The sequence below is a fragment of the Aphidius gifuensis genome, linkage group LG4 (genome assembly GCF_014905175.1).
Source record: "Aphidius gifuensis isolate YNYX2018 linkage group LG4, ASM1490517v1, whole genome shotgun sequence".
NCBI lineage: Eukaryota > Metazoa > Arthropoda > Insecta > Hymenoptera > Braconidae > Aphidius > Aphidius gifuensis.
Window position 1 is genome coordinate 3739948 of NC_057791.1, and position 11902 is coordinate 3751849.

At 24.3% G+C, this 11902-nt stretch overlaps 3 protein-coding genes across 3 annotated transcripts; 2 read left to right on the forward strand and 1 right to left on the reverse strand.

Annotated features, from left to right (window-relative positions):
* The first annotated feature begins 175 nt into the window (after positions 1-175).
* Positions 176-4297, forward strand: LOC122854579. The gene is made up of 2 exons (XM_044155381.1): positions 176-404; positions 480-4297. Exon 2 carries the CDS (start codon positions 513-515, stop codon positions 4092-4094), a length of 3582 nt encoding a protein of 1193 aa, XP_044011316.1. The 5' UTR covers positions 176-404; positions 480-512; the 3' UTR covers positions 4095-4297.
* A 988-nt stretch (positions 4298-5285) lies between these two features.
* LOC122853729 (kinetochore-associated protein 1-like) lies at positions 5286-10706 on the forward strand. The gene is made up of 4 exons (XM_044154146.1): positions 5286-7222; positions 8204-8838; positions 9355-10276; positions 10489-10706. The coding sequence occupies exons 1-4, from the start codon at positions 5302-5304 to the stop codon at positions 10704-10706; spliced, it is 3696 nt and encodes a 1231-aa protein (XP_044010081.1). The 5' UTR covers positions 5286-5301.
* Positions 10687-11343, reverse strand: LOC122854580 (mitochondrial transcription rescue factor 1). The gene is made up of 3 exons (XM_044155382.1): positions 11206-11343; positions 11054-11126; positions 10687-10982 (listed from the first exon to the last, which is right to left on the reverse strand). The coding sequence occupies exons 1-3, from the start codon at positions 11301-11303 to the stop codon at positions 10791-10793; spliced, it is 363 nt and encodes a 120-aa protein (XP_044011317.1). The 5' UTR covers positions 11304-11343; the 3' UTR covers positions 10687-10790.
* Positions 11344-11902: the final 559 nt, after the last annotated feature.

Sequence of the window (11902 nt, forward strand, 5' to 3'; positions counted from 1 at the left end):
AACCCATTAAATAAAAAAACAATTCTAATTTAATTTTAATTATTATTTATATAATATATTTAAAAAAATAATTGAAAAAATTGAAAAATTGCTAATACTGACAATTTAAAATTCCTGTGTTAAAAGTAGTCAAAATTAGTCTAGGCTAAGTTCTAATTTATCTCATTATTATCATTATTGCCGAATATTAAGCGTCACCATTTTAGGAACCGTTATTTTAGATGATAACAATAATATCAAAATATCAAATAATATTATTAATCTGTAAATTTGGGTGTGTACTGTGTCACGGTGTCATCGTCATGATGCGTCATTAATAATTACTCATTGGTAAACAAAGTTTGTGTAACGAATTGAGTTTGTCATCTTATTGATTTCGATTTTTAATTATAAAAAAATAAAAGGTAAATAAAAAATTTAACTTAATACAAAATTTATAAATAAGCATTAAATTAATTGAAAATTAATATATTTATCAGGCATTGTGTGACGATATCGTCAACAACATTACAATGTACGAAATGGATTCACCATATCTCAAGGCGATCCAACAAATACCAGGCAAGACACCTGGTGAAAAATATCAAGCACTTAATTGCATTGCCAAGAAACTCATTGATGATACAATGGATATTGATGATAATGGTATAAAAAATGTAGAGGTTAAAAGTTCAGCTGAACTTCCAGAGTGTCTTGTACCAATTGTTAGTCTTGAGGTGGCTAAAATTCTTCACCAACCTGATGGTATTTTGGCTGGACTGAAATCTGATGATGCCCTCATCAATGATCGTGCACTTAAAGTCAGGTGGTTCTTTGATGGCAGTAACAAAGACATTACAAATAGCCAATATTTCAAGAATCATGTATTTCCTTATGTCTCATTGACTGTTCGCATTAAAATTATCAGGAACTTGGGAAAATATTTAATGTTGTCGAATAAACAAAGTGTTGCTGAAGAATTTTACAATGAATTAAAAGAGCAGTATGATGAAAAAACAGTTAGACCTCTTGGTTTTGCTTGTGGAGAAAGCTTTTTTCGTAAAATCACCAGTGAATGGAACGAATCACTCAGTATTAGTGAGCTTGAAATTATTTATCCTCGTTTTCCAACTTATGTTATTGAATTATTGAAAAATAAACCATTTAAATACATTAAATTTTTACCAAAGTTACTTAAAAATCATGCTGACAGTTTTGTTGATATTATCAAAACAATGAAAGGCTATTTATCAATTGATCTGACAAACAAAAAATCAGAATTTTTATTTAAAAATCAACGTAGTGCTTTATTAGAAAATGCAAAGTTATTTATAGATATTATGAGCATTGAACAAATAACAAAAAAGCTAACTAAATTGGAATTTAAACAATTTTATAAACAACTATTTCCTGAAAAATATGAAGAATTTTCTTTTAACACATTCTATGAATATTTAAAATACTATCCAGAAGAAGAAAAATTAAATCTTATGCTGTCAACATTTGAGGATCTTTATGGAAAAAATTTATTGGATTGTGATGATTTTATAACACCTCAACTGTTACGTTTATTAAAACCTGAGCAAAGAATTAAAATTGCAAGAAGAAAATTAGAAAAAACAGATAAATCATTTGAACCAAGTGATATTGAATGTGCATGGGTATGCTACTTGCCAACAGATGAATCAATTCCAATAATTACTGAAAAAATATCAAAAACATCAGATAGTACTGTACGTGGTCAAAATTTACAAAAATTAATGTACACATGTAGTGTCAACAAAGATCATGATGCTCTTCTTAAGGTATTGGAATATCTATTCATGCGACACAAAAATGAAGAATATTATATAATTCCAAGACTTTTACATAGACTAAGTGATGATTTTGATGTTAAAAATTTGCCAAAAGAGCATTTAATTGTTGTTGATAAATTTTTAAAATATTTAAACATCAAAGAAAAACTTAAGCTACGTCCAGAAGTAAGTTCAGTTTTAATTTGTGATTTAATTTACTCACAATTAAAACGTAATGAAGATATCAGTGAATATATTAAGCTTTACATTGAGATTAATAATTCAGAAAGATTAAATATTCTTCATGATTACCCGGAATATGAAAGAAAATGCTTGATTGAATTTATAACACAATTATGCATGGAAGATGAGCTTGATAAATCACCATCAACAATTAATAGTATGTTGAGAAGTATGTATGATTTCAATAAAAGAAATGCCAAGTCTAAAATTCAGCTGGAAAAATTGAGCATAAGAAATTATCCAAAATTGTTTGAAGCTGTTAAATCAATTGTAACACGAAAAACTGATGGAAATTTTGCTTGGGAAAAAAATCTAGTTGATATGTATTTAAGACAAGGAGAAAATGATCTTTATCTTGCCTGGTTTGATCAAACAAAAACACCTGAAAAAATTGAATTTAATGATTCAAATGTCATTAAATTATTGCAAAAAACACCAGAAAAAATTATACAAAATTGGAATGGATATTTTGATGAATGTAAAAATAAAATTAAAAGACATAATCTTGCTCGTCGTTTTCTTAGTTATGCTAGATGGCATCAAGATTTACCAATAATATTTGCAAATAAATGTCTTAAAGAGCTGGAAAATAAAGAAAATACTGATGTTTATAAAAATCTTTATGTTCTTGCTGTCTTATATGATGGTTCATCATATGAAAAATTATTTACATCATTTATACCAGAATCAAAAATACTTGATTTAAAAGACAACAAAACAAAAGAAGAATATACATTTAATTGTTCAATATTATGGTCATTGAATATTGTCAATCCACCAGTATCATTTTCACCAATTCTTCAATTTTGTGAAGGTGATTATGTTCACAAAGCTATCAATACTTTAAACAATGTTGGTCGTCGTGTTCCTGTTGATAAAGTTACATCATTTTCCAAGACTCTTGTAAATAAAAAAGTATCTGTTAAAAAACATGGTATCAGATTATTCTGTGAAGTAGCCAGTTATGATCAAATTCAAGAGATGATGATGTATCTCTGGGATAAAGAAAAACATATATCAATTCGTCAAGTTTTGTATCAATTTATATCTAAATTATTTACTGATGCACCATCTTCACAAAGTTGGAGCTTGATACAAAAATGTATCACTGATGTCAAGCTTGAAGATTATTATTTTGATAATATATTTGAAGTAAATAAAGTCTCTGTTAATTTTGTTGAACGTTATGTTTCACTGTTGCTTGAGACAATTAAAAGAATGGAAAAAACAGACAATGAATTTGTCAACAAAAGTCAAGGATATGTAACTGGTATTTTGAGCTATTGTTCATCTTTATCAGAAGAATTCCATCAACATATATTGAAAAATTATTTCGCTAATTTTTCAAGACCAGATTACTCTTTGTGTGGTAGTATTCATCAATATGTAATCAGCCAATATCTTGGTGAGGCAGATGACAAGCTCCAGTCAAGATTAAACTTTTTAACTGATTTGATTTTAAATGCTATTAAGACATACTGGAATGTTCATTTTAATTATGATCCAAATGCATATCCAGTCAACTTGTGGGTTTGCATATTAATAAAAAATATTAATTGTTGTATACAACAAGATGTTAAAGTAAAAACTGCCAAGATTGTGCTTGATACCTTGTTGACAGTTTTAAAACCAGAACAACTTGGAACTTCATACTTGGTTTTGATCTACATTGCTGTATTTGATGATAAAGAAAAATACTCAACTGATGAAATATCCAAAAAGCTTGTCCAGCTTATTCCATCATTGGTTGAAATTTATTCCAGTGAGCTAATGCCTACAATTGTTCGACACTTTAAAAATCATATGAAAAATGTGTCTCTCAATAAATTAGATATTATTGAGAAACTTATTTTAAATGATGATAAAAATATTCTACTCTTTGCAAGTACACTATTATTTGAATCGTCTGGTTACGATGAAAATGAACAATATTTTAAAATTATTGATACATTAAAAATGAGTAAACATCCAGCTATTGTAATTCCAATTATTGATAAACTCAACAATAAATATCCAGCTAAAAAAATCAACAAGTCTCAGGAAGAAGATTTATCATCAGAGGAAGAAACAAATTAAGTGATTAAAAATTATCATTAACTTCGGTCAACTCAACCAGTTTTAAGTAAATAATAATATATTATGAAAACCTAATTACAAATTGATTTTTGTATAATGTTTTTACAAATTAAAATTTTATTCTCTACAGATTTTATATATTTAAAATACTCTTGTAACTTTTTATTTTTTTAACAATAAAAATAGTTTCAGATTTTTTAAAATTGTTGTTTTTAATTATTTCAATTAACTGCCAATTATTATTTATTATTAACAATTAATTAATAATAATTATTATTATTTATTTATATAAGTAGGTTAAAAAGAAATTTTACTTACCCTCAGAGCCAAGTCATTATAGTTAATAATAATTTAAACCATTTTCCCTTCAAACGTATTTTTTTTTGACAACAACAGTCAACAAATATTGGATGCACATGCACCACATCAAAAAAATCTTGCTCCAAATGCTTGTCAAAGCATGTTTTAATTATTGTTAAATAGTTAAATACATATTATAAAGTGAACAATGGCAATGTGGACAAAAGTATTATCTGGTTTTGATTCCGAAGATGAAACAGTTAATTTTGGTGCTAGAACTGTTGCTGAAAATGATGGAGCAATTTATGAAGCATGTACTCGTGCAACAATACAACCAGATAATAAAAATGATATTATTAATAATCCAAGAGTAATAGCATCATTTTGGCATTCAATGATGTGTATTGCTGTTGATAAAACAATAACAATATTTTCTGATGAATCATGTCAAGATATCATAACAATTCTTGGCTTTGAATCAATTGTGACAGCATATTGTTTGTCATCAGATGGACAATTTATATATGTTGGTATTGAAAATGGTGAACTTCATGCTTTTAATTTATCAATGGGTGGTAGACAAATATTTAACATTGATTTTATTGATAAATATCAAAGTGAATATATTATACAACTGGTACTGCATGAAACTCATGAAAATAATGATCTTACAATAATTACAAAAGATGGTAAAATGTTTAAAATAATTAATATTGATAATAATTATTTAAATGATCAAAGTATCAATGATGATGATAATCATCATCATGAAATTGATATAAAATTTATTTGTGAACTATCAAAATTAAATGGTGCTATATCAAGAAATAATCATTCAACAGATAATTATTTAAATATAACATTTGGTGATAAATTAACAATATTACCAAAAAATATAACATCCAATATGTCTAATTTAAATTATAAATTTAAAAAAATACAATTTTTTAATAATTATCAATCAGCAATTTGTCTTAGAATGGATGGTAGTTTAAATATTCTTTGTTTACAAACATTGTTATCAAGAAAAATATGGAAAAATTGTATTGATGATTTTATTAGTATTAAAGAAGATTTAGAGGGTCCATATCATATTTTAATATTAATGAAACCAGATGATATCACAAATAAAAAAAAATTACATTTATTATCATTTCCAGATTTTAAAATTAAATTTACAATTGTCGTTGAAAATACAACATATCTTGTTGATATTATTAATAATAAAACTGATAATGAAAATTTATTATTTTTAGAGGGTATTAAAACAACAAATGAATATGTTGATTTAATTAGAATTAAAGCAATTGAAGAGAGTATACCAGAATTACGTTTACAAAGATTATTAAGAAAATATAAATTTAATGAAGCATTAGATTTTGCATTGAAATTTAATCTTGATTGTGAAATTGTTTATCATGCTGAGGCAATGATGTTGATGGAAAAATTAAGACCAAGATTACAGTCAAGTGAAAAAATTGATGTTGATATATTTATGACAACACTTGATAAAATTAAAGATGTTAAATTTATATATGAATGTTGTAATAATGCAATGACAAAGGATTACAAAGATACAAGAAAACTTTTGGTTTATTCAAGACAAAGAATAGTTGATTATGTTAATGATAAAAATATTCAAGATAAACTAAATGAAAATCTTTCACAACTTCTTGCTACTGTAAGTGATACACTTAGAAAATTAGAGACATTTGAAATGATACATAAAGCTGATGTTATAAATGAAACATCAACTGATGAATGGATAAAATTTTCACGTGAAAATTTACTAAAAGAATGTATGGAATATTTATCAAATAGTGAATTAAATTCAGCATCATTAATATGGACAAGACACATGTCAAGTATTGCATCAATTGTTACAAGTGAAACAATAATTGATATACTTGCTGCAATACCAGAAAATCTTAGTCCTGATGAATTATGGCCATGGCTTATACATTTTATTCCATCAGTAACATCATTAATACCAAATGGTCTATCAGAAATAATTAATTGGGGCTATAAAAAAACTAAAACATTGGAAAAATATCATCGTGATTTATGGCCAGATATTGGTCTTGAATTTGCTAATGGTTTTATAAATATATTACAATTTGAAGAAAATAATATTTATTATCAATTTCATCAGGAATATACAAATAAGAATTCACAATTACAAAGACTCATGTTACTCATACAAGCAATGAAAGATTTACGTGATTTAAAAACAAATTATAAAATATTTTTACCACTTCATACATATCTTGGTAATTCAACAGATGTTATACATTTATTATTAAATAAAGTTAACATAAATGAATTACCAAATTTATTAGATAATTTTTTACATGTTTATATGTTAAATAATTCATTAAAAAATGATCATGTATTATCATCATATGTACAAAATATATTAAAAAATTCAAAAGGTTGGTGGTTATGGGAAAAGGCACCATGGGATAAACGTTTAAGTATTGTTATAAATTATATTCATAATATACAAAATCGTTTACAACAAACACTTGAAGTATTAAAAAGAGCACCAGTACCATGGAGTGATGAAGTTAAATTACTTGCTGAAAAAAGTTACAATTATGATCATCCACTTGTTGCTAAAATTCGTATAGAAAGTAATTCAGTTGTTGTTAAATTAATATTAAAAAAATATAGATATGCACATATTGGTTTATCATCAAGATTTTTTTCATATATTATTAAACAAAATAGATCAACAATGATTGATGATATTATTGAATTAACTAAAATGAATAATACAACAAGATTCAATGTTTTTTCTGAATGTGTTAATTATCATTTAACACAAGGTAATATTGATTTATCAATTAATATTATTGACAGTGTACCAAGTGATATTTGTATTTATATTTGTGAACATATTATTAATGTATTAAATACAAAATTAAATTGTTTATTAAATCCTCATTTTGTTGATGAATCAATTGATAATTATATAGAAATATTGGGAACAATTGAAAATCGTTTAATCAAACATTTAAATGATAATCATCGTTCAATTGAATGGAATGATACAATAAAATTAATTCCAATTTTACGTATTCTATATAAATTAAGAAAAGAATTTGATATATTTATTAATATCAATGATTATTACATAAATAAAGATGAAATATTTGAAAACTGGATTGAAAAAATTGATGATACAAATTTTGATGATAAAAATTTAGATATTATTTATAAAAAAATATGTAGATTAACAAATCTTCTTGACATATCAAAATTAACTGGAATTTATTATTTTTATAAAATTAAAAATAATCCATATATATTAAAATACATAATTTTAAAAAAATTAAATAATTATGAATTAACTAATGAATTTAAAGAATTTAATAAAATATGTATTGAAATATTAAAAAAAACATAAAATAATTTAAATTTATCAAAATCATTAAAAAAAATGTCATCAAAAAATATAGCATATTGTAAATTAAATGAATTGGAAAATGGATTATTATGTAATTTACAAATTGATGCTTATAATGAAGCTGTTGGACAGCTTGTTGATGATGATGATTATGATGAAGAAAAAGAAAAAGAAAAACAAGAAAATTTACAATTAACAGCAACAACTAAAAATTGGTATTTGTATAAAATTTATAAAGATGCATCAATATCACCAGGTAATATATTACTTCCTCTCTTAAGTGATTTATTTATAATTATAAATCATTATAAAAATAAAATTGATTATAATTTACAATATTCAATAAATGAAATAAATATTATCAAAGATTTAAGTAAAAAAATATCAATAAATGCTCAAGCAATACAAAATGAACATCATGATTTTGCTTTATTAAAAATAATAACAAATATATCAATTATTTTATCATCACTTGTACCAAGCATTGATGATATAATACAAGATATACATGATGTATTAAATCATTGTGTTATAATGATGCTTAAAAAAGTAATTGTAAGTATTAATTTTGATGTACAACTGGGTCTTGTTTGTTTGCTTATGATACCACATGATAATTCATTAAAAACACTTGGTTTAATATCAAAATTACATCAAGCTGATTATAAACGTGATCGTATTATTAAAGATTTAGGCTATGAGTATTGTCGTTTAACGAAAAATTATCAACAAATGGAAGAATTTAATATGATGAAAATACGATATGAATGGGCAAAAAGATTGGCAAATTATAAAATAACATACAGAGAAATAATGAGTAATGATGTTGATATTAAACATGATATATTAAGAAGAATAATGTCATCAAATGAAAATAATATTATTGATACACTTAATGATTATTGTTTAAGCTTTGGTTTTGTACGTGATGATGTTTATTTAGCATATCTTGAATCATTACTATGCTCATGGGAACCAAAATATATAATAAATAATCAAAATGGTCAAAAAGAGCCAATAATTGATGATAATGATGTTAAAAATTTAACATATCAATGTAAAAAAATTGTTAATAAATTAACAACTGAAATTGATATTAAAAAATTTTTTTTTGATATATTAAAAAAAATTAATTATTATCATTATGAAATATTTTTAATAATTTATGATTTATCAGATGAAAAAAAAATTGATACAACAAGTTATTTATTATTTTTAAAAAGTTATATACGTATTAGTGAACCAACAAAAATTGAAATTGATGAATGGTCAAATTTTAATCAAGAAAATCAACCATTACCAAAATATCAAAATGGCGTTTACCATATTTACCAAAATTCACACATTTTAAATTAATACAATCTGAAATAAATTTAAAAATTATGATAAATGGTTAACAATATCACGTATTAAATATACCAGTATTATAATATATGTTCTAATGCAATTAAAGCTGGTGTCGATGGTGCATCAAAACAATTGATATTAATAATATAAATACATGGTCAATATATCCACGTAATAGTGGACTATTAAAGATATTAAAAATGTATAAATTGTATGAAAATACCAGAATCATATACTCACGCAACAGCAGCATTGTATTATGCTGTAAATTATATGCCACCAGGTGCTGATCAAGTTGAAGCAGCTAAAGAATGTTTTTCATATATTAATAATTTACCAGAAGGTACAATTGATATTGATAATGATAAACGTATTAAAATTGAAAATAAATATCGTAAATATACATCAAAACATATATTACATACCTATGGTCTTGGTGATGATAAATATTTAAATCTTGTTGATTATCCAGAACAACTTGTACGAGCATTGTATTATGATAAAACAATACCAGAACGTTATAGATGTGCAACTAAAAATCGTCCAGATATTAATTCATCAGTTAATGATTTAGGAAAAGTATTTAATATTAATCTTGTTAAAATAAGATTAGAATTACTTGAAGAATGGTTACAGCCAGATACTGGTGAAATAAAAAATGATAGTATAACTGTTGCTGGTATTTGTCAAGATGATACATCATCATCATTAATTGATACATTTACATTTGATGATAATTTATTACGTGCATGTTATATAATTAGTTGTGGTGATCATGAACAGTTTATTGGTCATTTAATAACAATGGGACTTACTGAAGATTTTCATTGTCCTGGTGTTAGATATCGTGCATTACGTGTTGTACAATCAATAACTGATGAAAATACAATTCAAGAATTATCAAAAATTAATTCATCAACAATGAATGAATATCTTAAATCATTACAATACTTAACTGATTTACAACGTCTTGGAATTGGTTATTCAATTAGTGGTTTTGATTCATGCTCTAAAGAAAAATTAATACAAGTACTTATTAGTAATCAATATTGTTGTTCAAGATCATTAAGACTTGTACCACAATTATTTATTGATTATCATATTGATAATTATGAACTGTTAAATTTAACATTATTAAAAATGGTTAAATTATCATTAATTAAAAGCTAAAAAACATTAATTATGATTGGTACAACAATGGATCGTATTGTTAATTATTCTGGTTATATTGATGCATCGCAAATTATTATATCTGAATCATTTAATACAATTGATTCAAAATATCAACAAAATTTAATTGATTCATGTATTGAAACAGATTACTACATACATGTCCAGTTGTTAATAAACTTAAATTTTTTGATATTATTCATTCATGTTTTCGTGCTCAACAACCTCATTTTGCTGCTGCATTATTACCATTTGTTGAAGACACTGATAAACAATTAATTTTAAATGAAATATCATTAAATTATCATGACATTGATAGTGTCATTAAAAAACTCAAAAAAATAGAAAAAAAAAGAATTGTTCGTCAAGTAAGTTACTTAACATAATTTACCTTTAATTTTAATTATAATGTTTGTTTTATTTTTGTTTGTTTTTTATTTACAGTCTATTATGATGTTGGAGAAAGCTCATTACTCATCAGCTACTGGGTTCCAAGAGTCTTCATAATTTTCAATTACTAAATTTTTTTCTCTCAACATTTTGACTTTGTACATGTTTTCATGAGTGTTTGCATCGAGTATCTTGATTCTTGTTACAACAAGAAAATCTGGATTCTTTGGACTTGGTCCCTGAATCAAGTCAATCACATCATCAATTCCAATCTGTAATATATATTCAGTTTAAATAAAACAAATACTTTTGATAATTAAAATATAAATATAATATTACTTACTTGTAAACCTTTTTTTGGTACTTTGTAACCATTTATTCGTAGTTTACTATCATATAAAATAGTTTCAGCTTTTCTAAATACAATTAATAATTTAATTATTAAAAAAATGATTGTAATTTTTTATCAAAATTTTAGATAAGAATAATATTTACGCTCGAGAAACTCCAAATCCACCTTTGACAATTGCATCAATTCTCATTGAATTAACAATTGGAGTAATTATTTTAGCATTTCTATTATTTGCTATCATTTCTCTAATTTCAGGATCTACCTTGTCCTCGTCATCATCATCATCGCCATCATCACTATCATAATTTTTCTAAAACAATAAATAAACAAATTAAAATCAATTCATATTCAAAATATTTATCATTACCTTTGATTTTTTGTTGGATGCCAATCTTATCTGTGTTGTTTTATTGAGGTTATGCTTAACATCAAGTAAATTATTTGATAAATATAATGGTATTTTTGCTACATTTACGTGACATGATGATTTATTAAATAAATCTAATTTCATGCTATGAATATTTCTAGCATAATTAATTATCATGCCCTTTTCAAAGTTGTTTATTATTCTTGATAATATTTTACTTGCCATTGTCAAGACGTGTTTTCACTCAAACGACAAACAAATGATTCCAAATTTTTATCAATGAAGCCTTTTTTTTTTTTTTAAAGATAGAGAACAATAGAGAATAACACCCTTGTTTATTTTTCTTTTCTAAAATTGCAATAACTAATTCATAAATATTTTTTACAAAATTAAATTATCAAACATAGCTAATTATATTTTTAAAATTAAAAGAAAAAAAATATACATACAATGTTACTGTAGAATTAACAATT

What these genes read in the sequence shown, in the direction of transcription:
- LOC122854579 (XM_044155381.1), top strand. Translation starts at nt 513, where the DNA reads ATGTACGAAATGGATTCACCATATCTCAAGGCGATCCAACAAATACCA.
- LOC122853729 (XM_044154146.1), top strand. Translation starts at nt 5,302, where the DNA reads ATGTCTAATTTAAATTATAAATTTAAAAAAATACAATTTTTTAATAAT. An exon ending in TAATTATCATTTAACACAAG is followed by an intron (nt 7,223 to 8,203) that starts GTAATATTGATT and finishes TAAATGCTCAAG; the next exon opens with CAATACAAAATGAACATCAT. An exon ending in TAATTATGAACTGTTAAATT is followed by an intron (nt 10,277 to 10,488) that starts TAACATTATTAA and finishes ATACATGTCCAG; the next exon opens with TTGTTAATAAACTTAAATTT.
- LOC122854580 (XM_044155382.1), bottom strand. Translation starts at nt 11,303, where the DNA reads ATGATAGCAAATAATAGAAATGCTAAAATAATTACTCCAATTGTTAAT. An exon ending in GGATTTGGAGTTTCTCGAGC is followed by an intron (nt 11,127 to 11,205) that starts GTAAATATTATT and finishes AATTGTATTTAG; the next exon opens with AAAAGCTGAAACTATTTTAT. An exon ending in TACCAAAAAAAGGTTTACAA is followed by an intron (nt 10,983 to 11,053) that starts GTAAGTAATATT and finishes TATATATTACAG; the next exon opens with ATTGGAATTGATGATGTGAT.